We start from the raw sequence: 25,087 nt of genomic DNA on the forward strand, positions 1-25,087 counted from the left end.
GATAGATAGATAGATAGATAGATAGATAGATAGATAGATAAGACAGATAGATAGATGACAGACAGATAGATAGATAGATAGATGACAGACAGACAGACAGATAGATAGATGACAGACAGACAGACAGATAGATAGATGACAGACAGACAGACAGATAGATAGATGACAGACAAACAGACAGATAAATAGATATAGATAATAGACAGACAGATAGATAGATAGATAGATGACAGACAGACAGACAGATAGATAGATAGATAGATAGATAGATAGATGACAGACAGATAGATATATAGATGACAGACAGACAGACAGACAGACAGATAGATGACAGACAGATAGATGACAGACAGATGACTGACAGACAGACAGACAGACAGATAGATGACAGCAAGACCGATAGATAGATGTATATGGAAGCTTGTTTCTGCCACAGAATAAAAAATAAAGATAATTACAACTTTCATCTCATAATTCAGACATTTTTCTTTTTTTCTTGCAATTGCAAGTTATAAACTCGTAATTTTGAGTTTACATCTTGCAATTTGTTGTTGTTACTCAGATTTCTTCATTTTCATCTCACAATTCAGTAACTGCAACTTTGTATTTCATAATTCGGACTTTCACCTTGCATTTGCAAGTTTATATCTCACAATTCTGAGAAGTATTTAAATAATTTACTAATTCAATTTTATTAATATATATTTGCAATACAGTATTGCAATGTAAAGTGACAGTTGATTGGATGATTACCATCCAATCAAATACAGATGGCCAAAATCAAGTCCTTACATTATTCCTGCCATTGTTTCACATGCCAAAACTCCAGCATTCAGAGGAGAACTAGATCTGACGAGTGTTTAGATATGAGTCAGATGTCCATATGTAAAAGCAGCCCATATCAGATACCACAAAGTCTCATCTTTTAAGCAATTTGCCGTTTACATGCAAGAAAAGGTTCTGATGTGCACCAGATGTCTGTGGAAAACAAAAATGCACCCATCTGACAATGTGAAAGCAGCCATAAAGACAACGGAAAGACTTGTGAGGATACAACTGTAATTTTTGGTTTCGTTCCATCAGAATCCATCAAGTCTACGAGCTTCTAAACTTCATGAGGAACTTCCTTACGAGAGAGGCGGGTCCTCACGCGTCCATTCATCTTTAGTGTGAGAGTGTGTGTGTGTGTGTGTGTGTGTGTGTGTGTGTTCATTAGTTCCAGGTATCTCGTCATCCCCTCGTCAAGTCCTGTGTATTTAAGTGAGTCCTATTCCGAGTTCCTTTGTCTGGTATTGAATGTTTGTCTTTACCCGCTACGTGTTTTTTCCTGGTTCCATTGGATGTTTATTAAAGTCTGTTTGTTAGAAGTCTACTCCACGTCTCCTCATTCCTCGCTCCGTGCTCCTCACAGTAGTGAATCGTGACAATAACAGAGAGCATTTTTAGAAATTCTACAAAGATTTAGTACGATTATGTATAGCAAACATGATAGACAATAATGTACCTCATAACACAATTTAATTGGCCCCTTTGTAACTAAAGTTACACAATGTGTATAATGTATAATATGATGTATACTGTAATGATAAATCATACTTACTAAAATAATATAAAAATACTTAATAAAAAATATAAATTATATTAAACTATTAATAAAGACTATTTAAACAATACATTTACAAAATTTTTTTTTATTAATATTTAAATTATTTAATAATTTACTGTATTTTATATACATTATATTTTTATTATTGATAAACAAATATATATACATAATTTTATATCAATAATAAAATAAAAGTTTTTGTTTGCATAATGTGTGTGTGTGTACTGTATATATTTATCGATTAATCGTTTGACATCACTAATATATATATATATATATGATACAAAGTAATTATATATTTATAGGCAAATTAGTTAGCTTGCTAAAAAAACACAAAAGAAGACATGTTTATTTTGCCCAGTGGGACTTTCAGTTTTAAAATGTAATGTGAGGAAAATATATAAAATTATGTGTTTTACTTGACTTTTTGACAAGCAATATTTATTATTTCTAATTAGCCACCAAAGCTGATACACAGAAAGACTCTCTCTTCTATCCAGGGGAAGTCGTTTAAGGGTCCAAGAGAGTTTAGATTTGTCAAGGAGGGTAGGATTACGCTTGACATCGGTCCTGAAATCATCACGGCCATCACCGCTAACGAGATCTATACCCACAGAACCTGAGTTCAACATTCACTCGTGCCAATAAAACGACACGAAACCTTCCCTCACAGAAACATCAACTTTCTCTGCACAAGATGATATTAGAGGGTTATGGGATTTCAAACGCTGTGGATTATGAAAGCGGGCATTAACCTGAAGTGAGCGAGAACGTTTCCCGTCACAGGACACTGACGAACCGTGACAGAGAGAATATTACATCCTCTGATTTAAACAGTACGAGCAGAACTAATTTCAGAAAGATTAGCCAGAGAGACTCTACAGGTCTTCAGTAAGACACTCCATCAGCTTTAAAACCCAGACATCTTGAAAGAATTCAAATGGCTTCTAAAAAAGTGGTTTTCTTAAACCCACTTAGCATTTAATTATATAATTAATATATCAATAATTTATATATATATATATATATATATATATACACACACACACACACACAAATTAAGAAAATAAAGTAAAAATTTAAAAACAATTTATACATATATATAATTTATACATATATAAAGATGAATATATATTCATCGATCAATCTATCTATCTATCTATATTAGATGAATGATTCATTAAATTAAGTCAGTGTTTTACTTTAATATATTATTAATTCATATTTAAATCATGTAATAATTTAAAATAAGACAACTATATTATTAATAATTATTAATTATACATAATATATATATATATATATATATTATACATAATATACTGTATATATAAGCTGATGGAGTGTCTTACAATTATGTTAAAAAATATATTATATATATTTTTTTTACATAATTGTTTGTGTATGTGTGTGTGCATTTATATACAAAATATATTTATCATGGAAATAAGCTGGAAACATCTGTAAATAATTCAAAAGCTGCTTTCCAATAATTCCTTTAAAAGTATTTTACATATTTAACGAAGTCCATAAAATCTGTATCTAGCTAACGTATCCAGATGATTTCTGAAGGTAGGATGAACAATTTTGATTTGGTAAAACAGAAACTTCTAATTGCATGCTTTTATTTTGCTGTTAAGACAACATGCGATGCGGATCCACCAAAAAAAAGAAAAAAAAAATCAGAAATTTGCAGGCTGTTTGAAGAAAGCCGGAGCGTCCCGTGTGAGATCTGTGATTCTAAACTTAGCGTCCACCGGACAGAGAAAGCTCTTTGTTAGCCTGACTATTGCCGGATGACTGAAGCCGTCACCTCTGGTATTAACGTGACCCTTTTCCTGTTCATGAGTCTGTGTCACGACATTCCGGATGATGAGGCGGAATTCCAAGAGGGAAAGTGACACAGGAATTCCTGCGCCGCTAGCGGGTGGAATGAGGAAGACAATGAACCATCAGTCAAAGAGCCCCACACTTGGCATGCGCAGAGAGAGAGAGAGACTGGACACCTTCCAATCGAAGCAACTGCACGCACACACACACTAAGGATTTCCTAAGAGAAAGAGGGACTGAGAATCAGAGTTCCCACACCTTTAGACCAATACATTTCCATGACTTTTTTTCAGCCGTTCATGATCACTGGTTAACTAAAACTATAAGATATAATTTTCATTAATTGAAATATAGCTGAATTCATATAAAATATAAGTGTTAGATAAAAAACTTAAACTTAGTATATTTCAGTTAGTTGCAAAGACAACATTTAAAATTTAAAATTAATAATAAATACTATAATAGTACAGGTATATAAATACAAAAATAACACAGTTACTGGATAAGCATTTGTAAGAATCATTTTATAGTCGTTACACTCACAAACTGCAATTTCCAGTCAATGCAATAGGTTTGCAATGAGCATGACTAGGAAAAATCTATTTTTACAATGGAAATGTTTAAAGGGGTCATATGACAATGCTAAAAAAAAACATTATTTTGTGTATTTGGTGTAATGCAATGTGTTTATGTGGTTTAAGGTTAAAAAAATTATTCTTCATTATTTCCACATACCGTACATTATTGTTGCTCCTCTCTGCCCCGCCTTTCTGAAACGTGTCGATGTTTACAAAGCTAAAAAAAAATAAAAGTTCTGAAAAGCGAGATGTGCTCTGATTGGCCAGCTATCCATTGGTTGTGATTGGCCGAATACCTCAAGCGTGTGACGGAAATGTTACGCCCCTTACCATATTTGGAAACACACAGCATTTCTACAACATTGCGGCGGCGGCAACAATACTACAGCGAGAATAAAAGTTACCTCTTCTTTCTTTGCGTGAACATTTGGGCGGCGTTATGCAAATCTTCCCACATCGTGACGTAGACATGTGGGGGCGTGTTAGAACGAGCCGTTTTAGGAGGGCGTGGACGAGTCTTAACTTTTATAAAGAATATCTCTTTGGGTTTAAGACTTTAGTCTTTGCAACTTTACGGATCTTATAAACGCATGAACAGCTTGTAACACTCCAAAGAGAAAGGAAAACTTGAAATCGCATCATATGACCCCTTTAATTTCCATGACTTTCACAGGCCTGGGAATCAGAGTTTTAACATTCCCTGATATTTCCAGATTCTGGACACCTGGAGAAAATTTATTGACCACTAAAACAAAGGCTAAAAAAAAAACTCATAAAAACCACATTCTGGCTGCTGCAGAATCCAAGTCAATTCTTGTTTAATTTCAGTGTGGATTCTTTAGCTCCCCAGATGAAGAGTGTAGCACACAATCTCTCGGAGGGTGTATGAAGTGAGTTCAGCAGTGACCCATGTGTTGTTTACAGCAGCCTGCGCTTTGCGTTCCTTTGGATGAGTCTGCAGCGAGTGTGTTGGTCTGGTTGCCAGGTGACGCGGGTTCGAGTCTCTGAGCGTTTATGATGGGATAGACATCATGGCTCTCTCAGGCCCAATTAGGTAAAGAGTCGGCACATGATCTCACACTCAAACACACTCCTCAACTAGCAAACAAAACTACATCACTGCATTTTCAGATTCCGAATCATCGGAATTCTACACAGATTTCTAACACATTTCTATTCTTTTGCTAACATACTGAGAGTGGTTGCTAAGGCATTGCTATGCTGTTCTGATTTGTCACTAGGCAGTTGCTATGCGGTTACTAGGCTGTTCTGATTTGTCACTAGGGAGTTGCTATGCGGTTACTAAGCTGTTCTGATTTGTCACCAGGGAGTTGTTATGCTGTTCTGGTTTGTCACTAGGCAGTTGCTATGAGTTTACTAGGCTGCTCTGATTTGCCACTAGGGAGTTGCTATGAAGTCATCATGCGGTTGCTATGCAGTTGATTATTGACCACTAAAACAAAGGCTAAAAAAAAAACTCATAAAAACCACATTCTGGCTGCTGCAGAATCCAAGTCAATTCTTGTTTAATTTCAGTGTGTATTCTTTAGCTCCCCAGATGAAGAGTGTAGCACACAATCTCTCGGAGTGTGTATGAAGTGAGTTCAGCAGTGACCCATGTGTTGTTTACAGCAGCCTGCGCTTTGCGTTCCTTTGGACGAGTCTGCAGCGAGTGTGTTGGTCTGGTTGCCAGGTGACGCGGGTTCGAGTCTCTGAGCGTTTATGATGGGATAGACATCATGGCTCTCTCAGGCCCCATTAGGTAAAGAGTCGGCACATGATCTCACACTCAAACACACTCCTCAACTAGCAAACAAAACTACATCACTGCATTTTCAGATTCCGAATCATCGGAATTCTACACAGATTTCTAACACATTTCTATTCTTTTGCTAACATACTGAGAGTGGTTGCTAAGGCATTGCTATGCTGTTCTGATTTGTCACTAGGCAGTTGCTATGCGGTTACTAGGCTGTTCTGATTTGTCACTAGGGAGTTGCTATGCGGTTACTAAGCTGTTCTGATTTGTCACCAGGGAGTTGTTATGCTGTTCTGGTTTGTCACTAGGGAGTTGCTATGAAGTCATCATGCGGTTGCTATGCAGTTGCTAGGCTGTTCCAGTTGGTCACCAGGGAGTTGCTATATGGTTACAAAGGCTGTTCCGGTTGTTCACCGGCAAGTTGCTATGCGGTTACTAAGCTGTTCTGGTTGGTCACCAGAGAGTTGCTATGCAGTTACTAGGCTGTTTTGGTTGGTCACCAGGGAGTTGCTATGTGGTCACTGATATGGTTTGTCACCAGGCAGTTGCTAGGCTATTCTGGTTGGTCACTAGGCAGTTGCTATTCGTTTACTAAGCTGTTCTAGTTGGTCACCAGGGAGTTGCTATGCAGTTGCTAGGCTGTTTTGATTGATCACCAGGGAGTTGCTATGTGGTTATGAGGCTATTCTGGTTGGTCACCAGGGAGTTGCTATGTGGTTACTAGGCTATTATAGTTTGTAACCAGGCAGTTGCTATGAAGTCACCAGGTGGTTGCTATGTAGTTGCTAGGCTGTTCCAGTTTGTCACCAGGGAGTTGCTATGCAGTTGCTTAGTAAATAAACAACAAGACAAATGATTGAAGCACAAACTCTAAACTCTCACTATGAGTAGCAGTACTAGTGATGCACTGATAAGACACTGTATATCTCTCTCACATGCACTTTAAAATAGTTGTATTTTATCTCTAAAGCGGTGGGTTTTGTAACACGACACGTCATGATACAGTCGCTTGAATCAGCCAACAAGCATCCTCCCACAAATTCCTCAACTCCCAACAGATGAATCCGCATCCAAGATTCCCTCACTGACCTCCTCATTCCAGCGTTACGACAGAGAGAGCGAGCGAGCAGGTAGGAGCTGTGTGTGTGGTTGACAATCACAGGAAAGGGAGGGGTGTCTGACCTCCTCATTGTTCTGTGTCAGATCTGCCGGGGTCTCTCTCGCTCGTTCTCTGCTCCTGTCGGGCCACACGTAGCTCAGGGGAGCGAGCGCTCAGTGTCTGGCCTGCTGGAGGCCTTTTGTTCTGCAGTAACTAGACATGTCTACAATATCTGACCCGTCGCAGACAGACCACTGATCACACACACACACACTATAGAGATGCATATGAGTCAAAACATATGATGCAAAAAACATGAAATCAGTGTTTTCACCCAAAATAAAGACACACACACACACACTTTTGAGCTATTTAAATGAGGGATTTTTGCTGTTTTTATATAAATTATAATGACTATTACACAAAGTCTCATAGCCTCAGTTATCAAAACAACACTTTACTGAAAGCCTTAATGTATAATGCATTATAAAGTTATTCATAATGAAAGTTGTGAAGCATGATATCTTTTCATAAGTAATTGTTAGTTAAAATGCAAAGATAAAATGCATTACATATAAAGGTTTGTTTGTCATGTGTTTTAATGCATTATACTTCATCATACAATGCAATAAAATGTGCATTACAAGGCACAATTAATGCATTAAAACTACTTTTATAATGTATTATATATAAAGGCTTTAAGTAAAGCATTACCACAAAGTTTAGTAGGTTTAGTTTAGCTACAAAAACATGAACAATAATTCTACAGCATTTATTAATCTTAATGTTAATCTCAACATTTACTAACAACTTTTTAAAATCAAAAAGTACATATACATACTTACACACTCACACATTTAATCTATTTAAATGAGTTAATGCTATTGATTTCCGCTATGTTTACATAAATTATAATGACTATAGACTATAACAAATACTAAAAAAAATACTTATGAATCTTTGTGCATCTTATCATCAAAAGCAAGGTTTAGTCAGATTTACCAGTAACATTCTAAGTCGTCAACAGTAGCATTATTAGCTAACATGAACAAGCAATGAACTATACTTCTACAGTAGTTTGCAATCTTATTGTTAATTTCAACATTTGTTAATGATTTTTTCAAACCAAAAAGTGCATCATCATCAGTTAATGTTGACAAAGATAACATTAACAAAGATGAATAAATGCCATTAATATATATACATATATATATTGTTCATTGTTAGTTCATGTAAACTAATGCATTAACTAATGCTAACAAAGGAGATCTTACTGTAAAGTGTTACCAATTTAACTTCAGGGTCAAAGTACAGTTAAGAACGCACACACACACACACACACACACACACACACCTCCAAGATGGAAACAGACAGACTGACTCTGACCTTATTGGAAACGAAGCCTATTTTGTGGGAATAATGGGACGAGTGAACGTGATAAAACACACACACACACACACACACACACACACAGTGTATCACTTCCTTCTGCTCTGTATTAAAGACAATAAAAGTTTACAGTGCGCAGAAACATCCGCTCACAATGAGACACACACACACACACACACATACACACATCCACAACAAATAAAAAGAACAACAACACAATGTAAACACACCAGCCAAACACCCAGATTGTGTGTGTGTGTGTGTGTCTGTGCCACAGGGCATGTGAATCTGGCAGGATATTGTGTATCAGGTGACAAACTCTACAGCTACAAAAATCACTCGCCTGACACACACACACTTAAGTGGTCAGTGAGGTCTTGGATTAGAGATGTAGACTGCATGTGTGTGTGTGTGTCTGTTTGTAACTAAAATTAATTATTCATGCCAACAATTATTTCACACAACTCTGACGGGAGAAGATTCTTCAACTCAAACTCATTATAAACACCTGTCAGTCTAGTACAAGAAAGGGCTGCAGCGATTGTATTTCATGCGTAAGCTTCGACAGTTTGGTGTGGATACATATATGTTGGCTCTATTCTATCATTCATTTGTGGAGAGTATCTTGACTTTCAGCTTTGTTGCTTGGTATTTCTCACTGTCTGTAGTAAATAAGAACAAACTAAATAAAATTGTTAACATGGCTAGTAAGATTGCAGGTAAACAACACCTTAGTCTGATAAAACTATGTGAATCTGTGAATCTCGGGAAAAGCCATACAATTCTTCACGATGCATCTCATCCTCTTTGTGGTGAATATGAGTTATTACCATCTGGCCATCTGGTCGGGGTACCATTATTACGGACTGCCCGTGCACAAAGATCTTTTATATCATCCAGTATAGCTCCGTTAAATACATTTTTGTGATATCACAGTTGTCATTTTATATCTATGGCAGTGATTCTGTTGTTGTGAGAGGGATGCTGTTTGATGCTGGTTGTATTTATATGTGATGTGTTGTAACCTGTTGATGTTTGTATTGTTAATTATTGTTGTTGATCTCTGAAGAGTTGCCACAGATACAAAAAGAATTTCCGAAAGGACAATAAACTAAACTAACTAACTAGTATGCCAATGAACTCCGTTGTGATTGGCTGACCTCACACTGTTGTCTGGACCCTTTCCAGTATGAGTATAATTCACCACAATAAATATCATCATAAATCTAGTTGTTCTAGATGAACATGCAATATTTTTTTTAAGAAATTAATATTTTGATGACATTAAAGACATTTATGTTGCAAAATAATTCTATTTGAAAGAAAAACTGTTCTTTTGAACTTTTGATTCATCAAGGAATCCTGAAAAATGAAATGCATCACAGATTCCACAAAATATTCGGCAGTACAAGTGTTTTCAACATTGATAATAATCAGAAATGTTTCTTGAGTAGCAACTCAGCATATTAGAATGATTTCTGAAGATCATGTGACTGAAGTCTGGAGTAATGATGCTGAAAATTCAGCTTTGATCTCAGAAATAAATTACATTTCAAAATATGTTCAAATAGAAACTATATTTACTGTATTTGTGATTAAATAAATGCAGCCTTGGTGAGCAAAAGACAATTTTCTAACACTATACTTTAACATCTTTCTCTCTCCCGCCACTTTATATAATTTTCCTCTTTTTTTGCATTGTGGATTTTTTCTTTTGCTTTTAGAGAAAATAGAAACACAAAAATTATATTTGCTATGGTTTTCCATGTACCTCTATAGATGTGTACTCAACTATAATTTTCTTCCATGTTCTGAACCCAAAAACGGTAAAAAGTGTTAATTTCAACATCCAACAATCTGCACGTTCACCTTTAAAGTGTTTAAATAAATAGACGCACATGAAATCACAGAGAACAAGGGGAAAAACAACAGATCACTTGAGTAAGAACAATGGCTGGCATCACACACACACACACACACACACTCCACCCTGTCTGCCAGCACCGCGTCCAGAAGCTGCCCGCAGATGACCTTCTGACCCGCCGCTGCCACGCTAACAACATCCTGCTGGGTGGATCGAAAAACTCACCGGCTGCCAGACACAGCACAAAAAAATAAAATATAGAAAGAAAGAAAAAGACATCTATGCTACATTACAGTTTATTGGTGATGACATTATGAAACCACTAGATGGCGCCACTCCACTAACGGAAAAGCAGGAGATGAGAAAGTACATACTGATATACTACCAACAGCTTTGTTATTTTAGCATCATTGTAGTTTTTTTTTCTATTTTCAGCTTAATTTAATTTAAAGGTTTGTAATTTTGTTGCTTGTTTTTTTTCACGTTTGCTAATGTTTTTTTTTTCTTAAATATATGTCCACATAGTTTTTCACTTACTTTACGTTTTAGTTATTTTGGTACATCAAGTTAGTAACTAAATGAAAATGAGAAATGTTGCCTTGGCAGCTAGCTGAAATATGTTTTTGTTTAATATTTAATGTTTTTTAGTAGTGCTGTCAAACGATTAATCGCATCCAAAATAAACGTTTTTGTTTACACAATATGTGTGTGTACTGTGTACACAGTATATATTTCGAAAATATTTACATGTATATATTTATATTGTTTATAGTACAGATAAATATATTTAATATATAAACATAGCATATTTTTCTTAAATATATACATGTATGTGTGTGTATTTATATAGACATAATAAATATACACAGTACACACACACACACATATATTATGTAAACAAAAACGTTTATTTTGGATGCGATTAATCGTTTGACACCACTTATTTTTAGTTAACTTTAATAACCCTGGTCAACAGTGCCACCACATCATAATTTCTTTTGTTTTGAAATATCCTTTTATCATCATTCTCTCTTGACTCCTTCTGTAGGTAAATGGAGGTGAATGCTAAGCTGAGGTTGCTACAGCAGTTCACAAATACATGAACATTAAATTTCAGACTAATGTAATGACTAATTTGCATGTTAGTATCTAGCTATACTCATTACTAAAATTCACCTTAAAATTCATAATCAATGCACATTTATAAACTGCTGCAGCAACTTCATAATCTCGCATACTGTTTGGGAAGAACTGCATTAAAACACTTAATTCTGTGTCTCAGAACAAGAGGACACTTAGACAAACTTAATGTAGCTTGAATTAGACAGACAAACTAACACTAACTCAGAAGGCTGGTGTAATTCATACAATTCTCAGTGTAAATAGCACATTCCTGAGCAGAAACAAGTGTCCTACATGAGCCAAATGCAGTGATATCACACACACTGTCATCACACAACACTAGATGTCAGTGTTGGATCAGTTCTCCAGCAGAGAGAGCTCTTCTATACACACCGATGGTACACAGCAGAACACATCTCTGCTTCACATCTTTTTTTTCCTGATTGCAGACAGACTCCAGAAGGCTGAAGGATGAGTAAAAGCTTGAGATAGTTTCTTACCGGCAGGCTGGGCAGGAATTTCTCCATGTTGTCCAAGTCAATACCATCATCATCGTCAAATTTGCCCTTTATCATCCTGTGAACAGACAGACAATACATGTTCAGCCAGACAATACTCTGCAGGCTTAGGTAAAATCTTTAACATATAAGCAACAACAAATAAGCTGTTATGTATAATGATGGGCTTTTAAGTTTCCATACTAACTAAATAAATAAACCAGGCCATAAAATGTAACTCTGTAAAGCCTGACATATGACGTAATAGTGATGAAATATAATTGTTTTAACCTTTCGGGAAAAATACATATTTTATATTTTGTACATGTGTTTTTTGTTGGGTGTCATATTTGATCCATCAGGCTTTTATGGCTCATATAGTATGATGTAGTGAGAACATGGAGGAAAAACCAACTCTACAGCTACAAAAATCACTCGCCTGACACACACACACACTTAAGTGGTCAGTGAGGTCTTGGATTAGAGATGTAGACTGCATGTGTGTGTGTGTGTCTGTTTGTAACTAAAATTAATTATTCATGCCAACAATTATTTCACACAACTCTGACGGGAGAAGATTCTTCAACTCAAACTCATTATAAACACCTGTCAGTCTAGTACAAGAAAGGGCTGCAGCGATTGTATTTCATGCGTAAGCTTCGACAGTTTGGTGTGGATACATATATGTTGGCTCTATTCTATCATTCATTTTTGGAGAGTATCTTGACTTTCAGCTTTGTTGCTTGGTATTTCTCACAGTCTGTAGTAAATAAGAACAAACTAAATAAAATTGTTAACATGGCTAGTAAGATTGCAGGTAAACAACACCTTAGTCTGATAAAACTATGTGAATCTCGAGCTGTGAGGAAAAGCCATACAATTCTTCACGATGCATCTCATCCTCTTTGTGGTGAATATGAGTTATTACCATCTGGTCGAAGGTACAGGGTACCATTATTACGGACTGCCCGTGCACAAAGATCTTTTATATCATCCAGTATAGCTCCGTTAAATACATTTTTGTGATATCACAGTTGTCATTTTATATCTATGGCAGTGATTCTGTTGTTGTGAGAGGGATGCTGTTTGATGCTGGTTGTATTTATATGTGATGTGTTGTAACCTGTTGATGTTTGTATTGTTAATTATTGTTGTTGATCTCTGAAGAGTTTCCACAGATACAAAAAGAATTTCCGAAAGGACAATAAACTAAACTAACTAACTAGTATGCCAATGAACTCCGTTGTGATTGGCTGACCTCACACTGTTGTCTGGACCCTTTCCAGTATGAGTATAATTCACCACAATAAATATCATCATAAATCTAGTTGTTCTAGATGAACATGCAATATTTTTTTTAAGAAATTAATATTTTGATGACATTAAAGACATTTATGTTGCAAAATAATTCTATTTGAAAGAAAAACTGTTCTTTTGAACTTTTGATTCATCAAGGAATCCTGAAAAATGAAATGCATCACAGATTCCACAAAATATTCGGCAGTACAAGTGTTTTCAACATTGATAATAATCAGAAATGTTTCTTGAGTAGCAACTCAGCATATTAGAATGATTTCTGAAGATCATGTGACTGAAGTCTGGAGTAATGATGCTGAAAATTCAGCTGCGCATCACAGGAATAAATTACATTTCAAAATATGTTCAAATAGAAACTATATTTACTGTATTTGTGATTAAATAAATGCAGCCTTGGTGAGCAAAAGACAATTTTCTAACACTATACTTTAACATCTTTCTCTCTCCCGCCACTTTATATAATTTTCCTCTTTTTTTGCATTGTGGATTTTTTCTTTTGCTTTTAGAGAAAATAGAAACACAAAAATTATATTTGCTATGGTTTTCCATGTACCTCTATAGACGTGTACTCAACTATAATTTTCTTCCATGTTCTGAACCCAAAAACGGTAAAAAGTGTTAATTTCAACATCCAACAATCTGCACGTTCACCTTTAAAGTGTTTAAATAAATAGACGCACATGAAATCACAGAGAACAAGGGGAAAAACAACAGATCACTTGAGTAAGAACAATGGCTGGCATCACACACACACACACACACACACTCCACCCTGTCTGCCAGCACCGCGTCCAGAAGCTGCCCGCAGATGACCTTCTGACCCGCCGCTGCCACGCTAACAACATCCTGCTGGGTGGATCGAAAAACTCACCGGCTGCCAGACACAGCACAAAAAAATAAAATATAGAAAGAAAGAAAAAGACATCTATGCTACATTACAGTTTATTGGTGATGACATTATGAAACCACTAGATGGCGCCACTCCACTAACGGAAAAGCAGGAGATGAGAAAGTACATACTGATATACTACCAACAGCTTTGTTATTTTAGCATCATTGTAGTTTTTTTTTCTATTTTCAGCTTAATTTAATTTAAAGGTTTGTAATTTTGTTGCTTGTTTTTTTTCACGTTTGCTAATGTTTTTTTTTTCTTAAATATATGTCCACATAGTTTTTCACTTACTTTACGTTTTAGTTATTTTGGTACATCAAGTTAGTAACTAAATGAAAATGAGAAATGTTGCCTTGGCAGCTAGCTGAAATATGTTTTTGTTTAATATTTAATGTTTTTTAGTAGTGCTGTCAAACGATTAATCGCATCCAAAATAAACGTTTTTGTTTACACAATATGTGTGTGTACTGTGTACACAGTATATATTTCGAAAATATTTACATGTATATATTTATATTGTTTATAGTACAGATAAATATATTTAATATATAAACATAGCATATTTTTCTTAAATATATACATGTATGTGTGTGTATTTATATAGACATAATAAATATACACAGTACACACACACACACATATATTATGTAAACAAAAACGTTTATTTTGGATGCGATTAATCGTTTGACACCACTTATTTTTAGTTAACTTTAATAACCCTGGTCAACAGTGCCACCACATCATAATTTCTTTTGTTTTGAAATATCCTTTTATCATCATTCTCTCTTGACTCCTTCTGTAGGTAAATGGAGGTGAATGCTAAGCTGAGGTTGCTACAGCAGTTCACAAATACATGAACATTAAATTTCAGACTAATGTAATGACTAATTTGCATGTTAGTATCTAGCTATACTCATTACTAAAATTCACCTTAAAATTCATAATCAATGCACATTTATAAACTGCTGCAGCAACTTCATAATCTCACATACTGTTTGGGAAGAACTGCATTAAAACACTTAATTCTGTGTCTCAGAACAAGAGGACACTTAGACAAACTTAATGTAGCTTGAATTAGACAGACAAACTAACACTAACTCAGAAGGCTGGTGTAATTCATACAATTCTCAGTGTAAATAGCACATTCCTGAGCAGAAACAAGTGTCCTACATGAGCCAAATGCAGTGATATCACACACACTGTCATCACACAACACTAGATGTCAGTGTTGGATCAGTTCTCCAGCAGAGAGAGCTCTTCTATACACACCGATGGTACACAGCAGAACACATCTCTGCTTCACATCTTTTTTTTCCTGATTGCAGACAGACTCCAGAAGGCTGAAGGATGAGTAAAAGCTTGAGATAGTTTCTTACCGGCAGGCTGGGCAGGAATTTCTCCATGTTGTCCAAGTCAATACCATCATCATCGTCAAATTTGCCCTTTATCATCCTGTGAACAGACAGACAATACATGTTCAGCCAGACAATACTCTGCAGGCTTAGGTAAAATCTTTAACATATAAGCAACAACAAATAAGCTGTTATGTATAATGATGGGCTTTTAAGTTTCCATACTAACTAAATAAATAAACCAGGCCATAAAATGTAACTCTGTAAAGCCTGACATATGACGTAATAGTGATGAAATATAATTGTTTTAACCTTTCGGGAAAAATACATATTTTATATTTTGTACATGTGTTTTTTGTTGGGTGTCATATTTGATCCATCAGGCTTTTATGGCTCATATAGTATGATGTAGTGAGAACATGGAGGAAAAACCAGCTCAGTTTATTTCAGAAGCCCAAACGGAGCGAAAATATTCAATTTTGTGCAGATGATGATATTTATATGGACAAAAAGTGAAGAAATTCTGATGCTTGTATTGCAAATCAATGAGATCCTTATAACTGTACAGCGACTACTTACATAAAATGATAAAAATAGTCAGTCGTCACTCTATATCTGCCAGTAATATGTCTCGGTAAGATGATATTTAAATGCTTAGATTGATTATCAAAACATATAATGCAATACAATACAAAGATGACTGTGCTGATCAAATAAACATTCCTCAAAAGACTGATGATCGTATTTTAGACTCGCATCTGAACAATTTGTCTACAAAATGATAAGTGTCCAGTAAGTGTAACTTGAAATATTGCTAACAATATATATGTTCACAGCAAAACATGACACGTGAAGCATGAGCTGAAGGTGGACGTTTGTACAACTATACTAAAAGGCCTTTTACTTGCTAAAGGTCTAAACTATCAATCAGTTGACAGAAGGCATGGAGTAGATTGAGTGCAACAGATTCAGCAGCAAAGGTTGGATCATGTTGATCATTTAATTAGATGCCTCAGAAATATTTAGCAAATATGATACAGTAGGATTCTCTCATGCCTTTCTCATTCATCCAATAGAGGGCAGTACGGAGCCGAGTGCCACATAAACACACAGCCACACCCCATTACAGCTCACAACAATCCTGAACACTGAAAACTCCCTGAGATGCAGATTTACAGTACATACAAATAAATATACTTGTGTAAATGCATTCAGTGCATTACTGTGAAGTGATTCAGACCGGTTCTCTGAGGTCAGTGTTATTGAAGGTATTGTCTGTCTCACCCTTCTCGGTCGATGTGCGGGAGGTGTTTTGGTGTCCCTCTGTACGGCCTCCTGTGAAACTGTGAGAAATCCAGTTTCTCCGGCTGCATGTCCCACGTAGCGCCTCTGTGAACACAAAACACAACATTAATACAAAAACAGTAGAAATTCTATTCTAGAAAAAACTAAGGTCCTAAAGTCACATCCCCCCCCCTCCCACATTTTTTTATTTTTATACATGCATCGTGACAAGCTCATTCTAAGCCTCCATTTCTCCCTGATCCGGGCTGTAAAACTCTGCTAATCAGCTGAAACTCTAGACTAAAGACTCTGTAAAGAAGCTAATTAGCTCAGGCACTTTTTCTTTTTCTTCCTAAAATACGCTGAATAAATCAAGACAACCTCAGAGCTTGTTTTGAAAGGCGATATAGAGCTCTGAACGGATTATAGTGGCGTAACTCTGATTTAAAGCGTTTGCAATCTGCAAACTAAACTGAACAATCTAGAAAAATAAACTAAAACACAGCTTATGAAATCTAGAATGTACACTGATGTTCAAAAGTTTGGGCTCAGTATGCATTTTTTCTAAAGAAATTAATACTTTTATTTGTCAAGGATGCATTAAATTGCTGTTCTTTTGAACTTTCTATTCATCAAAGTATCCTGAAAAATAAAATGTAAAACAGTTTCCACAAAAATATGAAGCTTTAAACATTGTTGATGATCATAATGTTTCTTGAGCAGCAAATCAGCATATTATACTGATTTCTGAAGGATCATGTGACACTGAAGACTGGAGTAATGATGCTGAAAATGCAGCTTTGATCACAGGAATAAATTACATTTTACAATGTATTCACATAGAAAACAGCTATTTTGAATTGCAATGACATTTCACAATATTACTGCTTTTACTGTATTTTTTTTTCTTCAAACAAATGCAGCCTTGGTGAGCAGAAGAGACTAATTTCAAAAACAAAATCTCAAACTTTTGAACAGTACCTCACGGACAGTTTTGATTTGATGTTAACACAGATGTTTACACACAGCTCAAATCTAATATAAGAAGAACTAGCCTAAATTAATTAAATTTAGCCTGTGACGAGGTTTAAATTAGACTGCGAGTCAGCAGCACTGCAAAGCACAAGCAGAACCAGAGAAGATGAAAATATTCACTGACCGCTGAAAATATGGACACATTTCAGCAGTCTGGATTGACTAATCGAAGACTGTTTTACTTGATTCACTGAACAAAGAAGTAAATGAACTCTGTGTTTTTCTATAGACTTTGTTTAATTAAATCATCATTAAAGGGTTAGTTCACCCAAAAATGAAAATTAGCCCACAAATTACTCACCCTCAAGTCATCCTAGGTGTATATGACTTTCTTCTTTCAGATGAATCCAGTCAGAGTTAAATAAAACAGCTCCGGGGGGTGAACAAAGGCCTCCTGTAGTGAATCGGGGCCTTTGTTCACCCCCCGGAGCCGTGTGAGACACTTTTTTTATGGATGGGTGCTTTTTATTTAACTTCTTTTGGACTGATGCATGCAAAACCTGCTGAGTGGCATTAAACAGCTTTAAATCTCAAAGACAATTTTTAATATAACTCCGACTGGATTCATCTGAAAGAAGAAAGTCTTATACACCTAGGATGACTTGAGGGTGAGTAATTTGTGGGCTAATTTTCATTTTTGGGTGAACTAACCCTTTAAGCCATATCACGAGTTTGGTTTTATTTCAATTAATCGTGCAGCCCTACTATTATATGACATTATTTAATGGCTAGATTTATTAAAAGTATGTGTGTGAATCTCACCCATGACAGTCCAGGTTTGCAGCCCAAATGTCCGTCCCCAGAACGTCGAAAGAACAGTCTCTGTTTCCATTCTAAAACACACACATTGTGAAAGTTTAAAAACATTGAAAAAAAATGTCCTGATGACATCAATATATACACATAACGTCACCTTCGCTGGGGCTCTGAACTGGTTGTTTCGTCCTCTGCTGCCCGATCTAGAACCAGAACCGGGTCGAGAACCAGAACTGGGTCTAGAACCGGTGCTGCCATTACTGCTGTGCTCCCAATCATCCTGAGAGAGACCAGATTCATTCAGATTCATCTGACGCTGGATGTCAACATGGATACATTTACTCAATCATTCAACATCTGCAGCATACCTTTAAAAAGTGATCAGGAATCTTTTCAAGCTGATGTGTGTGTGTTTGTGTCAGTGTTAATTAATTCAATTCATTAACTGAAATAAAAAAAAAACTAACACTATTAGAAAAACTAAACATTTTTCATGACTCCAAAATAAATAAAATAACATAAAATAAGCACAAATGAGTTTCTTACAACTTTGGAAACTCAAAAATGTTGAAACTAAACTCAAACTAAATGGAATCTAGAAAACACTACAAAAAATATCCAGTTAAAAAACAAATGAAAACTAAACTGAAAAGGACAAACTGACAATGAAGAAAAAACTATTAGGTAATAACAAAAGAAATTGCAGCCTGTAGATCAAATGTACCACCAACACACACACACCCACGCACACACTCAAATTCTGACAGAGCAAAACATGTAAATAGGGCTGCACGATTATGACAAAAATCATAATTGTCGATTATTCCCTTGAAATTGTAATTGCGATTATTAATTACGATAATCACAATTTACATTGAATGATGTTTATACCATTGTTTGATGCAACTGCATGCCGTAGGTTTATATGAAAATAAACAAGCTGAAAACACTCGAACTGAAAAACCTTTAGCGCTTTTCTATAGTATTAAGCCAAATGTCAAATATACATCGGATTGGTTTCTTCTTTAAATTACAAAAAAGTAAAACTATGATTGGTATTATAATGTTATACTAAAACTAAAATAATGGGAAAAACCCTTAAGATAACATGTAGAAAGAAAAGAACGCACGCCGAATAACAAAAGTGGACTTTGAACGATTAATTGCCGCTTTGAACGATTACATAATTGTGGCATCCATAATTGTAATCGCGATTAGAAATTCGATTAATTGTGCAGCCCTACATGTAAATGTAATGATAGAACAATATATGCAACATGTCATGCATGCTGAGTATGTCAAATGAGTTTTCAGTTCAGTCAAAACAGGCAACGGTTCATCAGACGGTACTGAGCTTGTGCAGCAGCAAAGCAGTGACATGATCACACACGTTCAGTGACCTCATCGCATCACGTGACCTCAGACCTGTGTCATTCACAATGCTCTCACACACACTGGAAAACAACACTTACTCACAACATTCACGCAGCACACAGTGCATCTAACCTTCTCACATGTGCCGTCTTTAATATTTAATAAAGACACAAATTAAGCATATGGCTGACAGCTTAATCTGCTCCAGTGTCACTAATAAGGGAACATTCAAAACACAGTGATGCATCAGTCTGGATAATCACGCATATGAAATATAAACTCAGAATCACGTGATATGAACTAAGAGAAGAACAAAGATATTAATTTATATATATTAGCTTGTGGCAGAAACAAGCATCCATATATTGTATAAAGAACGAAAGAACTGCAGCTTGTCAAACTATCGAAAGTACTTGAGATGAAAGAGAAAACTGACCAGAAACAGACTCTTTAAAATTACATGGGAAGGAAAATTGTAATATATTTGCTTTTGCATTCATTCGCAAAATTTCTGCACTTTCTCGAGAAACTCGCTCGCAAACATTTGAACACAAAGAATGCAAAAGCTTTTATGAGCAAATGCTAAGTTTGTCAGGAAATGACAATCTCTTATTTTTAACTATATAGCGCCCCTTATGGCACTCTTGCATTGTTACGAATTGCAGTCCGACACATTTCTAAATGATGATGCACGCAATCTAGAAATACTTGCATACAGTGCACTTACTGTTTGCGTTTTCATATTAACATTAGCATCTAGCTACACTTTGACAGACAGCATGCCATCTAGGCACCTGTGATGCACTATTTTCAGCAATGATTTGGGACGCTCTAACCCTAACCTTGCACTATTCAGGACAGGCATTATGTGAACTGGGACCTAGCACTAGTTTGACGTTTCTGTTGTTTTCTGTGTCCATCCATTAATACACTTGTCTGTGAAGTTTTCTCATGACAAACACATCTGTGTCTGAACACCTCCAGTCAATTTCTAGACATCTTCAACACTAACACTGTTTCTGCACCAGAGGCGACTGCAACAGATGTTTTCACAGCTTCATCAGTTATAATAAGACCAATGACTTTTGAAGAGTTATGGATCAGACGCACACACACACACATGAAAAACTCACTGGTTTGGACGAGTCCTTGCCCCGTGAGGACGACCAGCTCCCGTCAATCTTATCACTGCAGTCTTCTGTCCACTGAGAGACAGAGAGACACCATTAGTGTCAAATTTGATTTCTTTGTTTGTTTTGATTATTACTTAGTAAAACAGAATTACATTTTATCATCTTCAACAAGCTTTTGAGGTGCACGGGACGGGGTGTGTTTTACCTGTAAGTGTGGGACAGGGTGTGAGGTGTAGGACTGGGTGCGTTTTACCTAGAGATGCACCGATTCCGATTTCTGAATTTTTTTGTAAGTGTGCCCTGCCGATGCCGATTTTTGCCGATTCCGATTTTCTTTCTAAAAACTATAATTGACTGCATATACAAACAAAAATCTATACTTTTTTAATGCAAAAATCATTTATATAATAAAAATGATTAAACATTACAATTCCCCCAATCTGGACATAGTAACAGATGTTCTCTCACTTAAACAACTCTCAAAATAAAGTGCTCCGTGACTAGAAAAGAGGTATAAATAACAATGAACTGAAAAGGAGTTGCTGTACTATTTAACAAAACAGATGTCATGTCCCACTGTTTCTTAAATTGTCATTTTTTCACTAACCTTATTAAATGTGTCATTTCACATCAAATTCTTACATTGTTTAAAGGGGTCATATGACGTTGCTAAAAACAACATTATTTTGTGTATTTGGTGTAATGAAATGTGTTTACGCGGTTTAAGGTAAAAAAAAAAAACACATAATTTTCCACATACTGTACATTTTTGTTTCTCCTCTATGCCCTGCCTTTCTGAAACGTGTCGAATTTTACAAAGCCCATTGGTCTGAAAAGCGAGGTGTGCTCTGATTGGCCAGCTATCCAGAGTGTTGTGATTGGCTGAATACCTCAAGCGTGTGATGGAAATGTTACGCCCCTTACCATACTGTGATGCCCTGTCCGGCCGGAGCAACGAGACAAAAACATTAAAACTCATTATAAACGAGGCATTTGTTGCATAATTAATGATTATAATGACTTATACTGTCTTTTTACGCATTGCGTATCGCACTGCGTAAACATAAAACCATGTCTGCATTTGTGATCGGAGAAATGACAAACAACAAGCGCTACTCTACACTGCTCAAAACTCGCGTTTGAATCGTCAGTGGCAAATTCTTTAAATATGAAAACGTACTTTCAGTCTTTGAGTCAAAACAGCCGGCATTGTAGTCTACTCTCTCAGGATCAGGAAACAGTCCTCCATAAAATGTGCTGCACACATCTGAATATTTGAGTTAAACTGTTCTGGAACAGTGTTGTAAATACAACTTAAAACACTGATTTCTAGTCGTGTCCTCTTTTGGAAGGCCAAACAAAGTAGTTTCACTTTCACAACGAAACACACAGCGTCTTCACAACATGGCGGCAGCGGTGGCAGCAACAATAAAGTTAAGCCTTCTTTCTTTGTGTGAACATTTGGGTGGCGTTATGCAAATCTTCCCACATAGTGAGGTAGATATGTGGGGGCGTGCTAGAACGAGCCGTTTTAGGAAGGTGTGGATGACTCTTAACTGTGTAGTCTTTGCAACTTTAGGGATCTTAGCTATTCACGAACAGCTTGTAACACTCCAAAGAGAAAGCAAAACTTGAAATCGCATCATATGACCCCTTTAAATTAATTCAGTTAGAATAATAAGAAACTGTAGAGCGGTTACCATTCAAATGAAATCAGTATGAACAAACTCCATCTTTCCACGGCTGATTCATTCAGAGACAAGTGACTACTGTCTTTACGAATGGGTTACTGAATCATTGACTTACTTGATTCGTTCAAAAACGTGGATTCGTTCAGTAACGAAACACCGCTGTGTTGCTTGGAGACACAAAACAGTTCTGCTGTGGCTTTGATTGGAACTATTTTCATCAGCGAAATTGCGTAAAAACAGTCAATATTGTGTCTAAAATGTAAGTCACTTAATTTTAACTTCTTGTTTATTGTACTACTATTGTATAAAACCACATTGCAATCATGTAATGTTGCATACCTAAATGATATATTATACATTTCTTTTTTTTACTACAGCAGTATGCATCTATAACTTTCTGTGTGTGCTGTTGCGCTCATTTTGATTTCTGCACGAGTCTCTCTCACACACTCAATCAGGCTGAGTGAGCCTCATTTGACACGACATCAATACATTATCAGTCGCCGTAAGTGTGACGTCAAAACAGGCCGGCTCGGAATCGGCAGACTGAACGGCTGATAATGCGGAAAATCGGCTAATTCCGGTCCCTGGCCAGTTGATCGCGAATCTCTAGTTTTACCTGTGCAGTGTGGGATGGGGCATGTTTTACCTGTGAGATGTGGGACGGTGTCTTGTCCACATCCTGGTCGGTTTCGTTTTTGTCGCTCAGGAGTCCCTGCACCTGGTACTCCAGCACGTAGCTGTCGATGAAGCGCTCCAGCTCCTCTATCTCCTGCGAGCGCGTGCTTCCTGCCTCTGATGATGCTGATGCTACTGATGAGCTCTCCATGGCAACCAGCCCAGTGGGGGGAGGGAGGGAGAGAGGGGAGCTGTGGGCGGGGCAAAGAAAGTTGTTAGTAATGTGAAAAATAATGTGAAATGTCTTTTAAAATAGAGAATATAAATGTTATAATATATTTTTATGATTACTCGCAATGATTTTTATGACAATGATTTAATATGATATTCAAATGTACATCAATTATGTTAAGCAAACAAAATTTTTATCAAAACACGACAAACTTTAGTGTTCCTGATCAGCAGATAAACATACTGCTTGATGACAGGCAGGACAGTGAGCTCTCTCACACTGCAGTCAGTGCAGATCAGTCACATCGACCCACGACTGACTCATTTAGACTGCGACACGACACAGTTCACCTGCTTCACCAGCGGCGGCAGCACAGACACAGAGAGCCACAAACACAATCAAATTCATAAAGTCCTGTCTGCTTCTGCTTCACCAGTCCATCTGTCTCTCCTCTCATCTTTCACCTCCAATCTGTTTCTTTTCTTACTTCCTTTACTCTTAGAAATTATGCAATTATACAATTATATAGTACTATTAGTATTGTATATTCCTATATTTGTAGTATATATATATATATATATATATGGCTTGTCGCAATAAATCGACTTATCGCGCAATATATGTGCATGACCTCAATAACTTTGTGACGCAATATATCGCCCATTATATTTACTTAAATTATTATTTCATGACTCCATGTTTTGTACATTCCACTTGTGCCTTTTGCAGCTTCTCGTACATAATGTGGTGTAGTCATGAGGTGCTACTTCAAATAAAAAAAATGCTTCTACAAAAAAACTGTTTAATCTGCAGATACTGCAGACACAACAAAAACACAGCTCCGATCACAGCGTCCTCCATCCTCCTGTTGTTAATGTTGTTCTTCTTTTGTTTCTGTTGTTGAATGCCGCGCACAAATGACGATGCTGTCGACCGGCTTACGTCACTTCTTAGTACACACTGTCGGTGCGAATGCAACCCTTTAAATGGTACTGGGAAATAGTTCACGCAAAATCGTCCCAGTACTTTAGTACTGTACATTTAGTTCTGGAACTAAAGCGGTGCGAAAGGCCCTACTGATACAAATTAATCTTTTCCAATAAGTTTTAACTGATTTTTACATTTCATTGGCATTTTGACCTTTATAAAGCCATTTTTTTTCTAAAAGTGTCCATTATCTTTTGAATACTGATATTTGAAATTATTTAAATAATAAAAGATACTCTGAATGTGAAATTAAATCCGCCAGTAGGTGGCAGCAAGTCACCGTTAATAAGTGAGTTATTGCGATTGAACCGAATCATTTAAACGGTTGATTCATTCAGGAACGAAACACCGTAATGTTGCTCAAAGACGCAAAACAGCGCTGTGGTTGTGTTTGGAATAATTTTTTGTTGTCGAAATAGCGCAAAATCAGGAAATATGGTGTCTAAAACGTAAGTCTCTTAATTAACTTCTTGTTTATTGAACTGTTGTAAAAAATCAATATCACATTTGTAATCAGTCATTTTTGGAGAAAAAAAAACCTCACTCTGTGTGAAATTGATTAACTAGGCTATTTGAAGTGGTATAAATATATACATTTTCTGCCCCCATGTCTTGAATTTGTGATCATTCTAAACGAACTGTAATAGACTGAATCGTCTAGTGAAAGAATG

The 25,087-nt window shown here is 36.2% G+C and overlaps 1 protein-coding gene across 2 annotated transcripts in view; it reads right to left on the reverse strand.

The window, feature by feature from the left end:
• LOC107585656 (CBP80/20-dependent translation initiation factor-like) overlaps nucleotides 1-25,087 on the reverse strand; it is a 75,755-nt gene that overhangs the window by 34,309 nt on the left and 16,359 nt on the right. Inside the window, exons 2-7 of one of the 2 annotated variants that reach the window (XM_016272769.1) lie at nucleotides 23,229-23,448; nucleotides 20,889-20,960; nucleotides 18,539-18,661; nucleotides 18,388-18,458; nucleotides 16,591-16,695; nucleotides 15,331-15,406 (exon numbers count right to left, since the gene is read on the reverse strand). In XM_016272769.1, coding sequence (XP_016128255.1) covers nucleotides 15,331-15,406; nucleotides 16,591-16,695; nucleotides 18,388-18,458; nucleotides 18,539-18,661; nucleotides 20,889-20,960; nucleotides 23,229-23,408 — 627 coding nt within the window. In that variant the 5' untranslated portion in view covers nucleotides 23,409-23,448. The remainder of the gene's footprint in view (nucleotides 1-15,330; nucleotides 15,407-16,590; nucleotides 16,696-18,387; nucleotides 18,459-18,538; nucleotides 18,662-20,888; nucleotides 20,961-23,228; nucleotides 23,449-25,087) is intronic. The other variant, XM_016272770.1, reaches the window with a different exon arrangement.

The sequence above is a fragment of the Sinocyclocheilus grahami genome, unplaced genomic scaffold, assembly GCF_001515645.1.
Source record: "Sinocyclocheilus grahami isolate Dianchi unplaced genomic scaffold, SAMN03320097.WGS_v1.1 scaffold73.1, whole genome shotgun sequence".
NCBI lineage: Eukaryota > Metazoa > Chordata > Actinopteri > Cypriniformes > Cyprinidae > Sinocyclocheilus > Sinocyclocheilus grahami.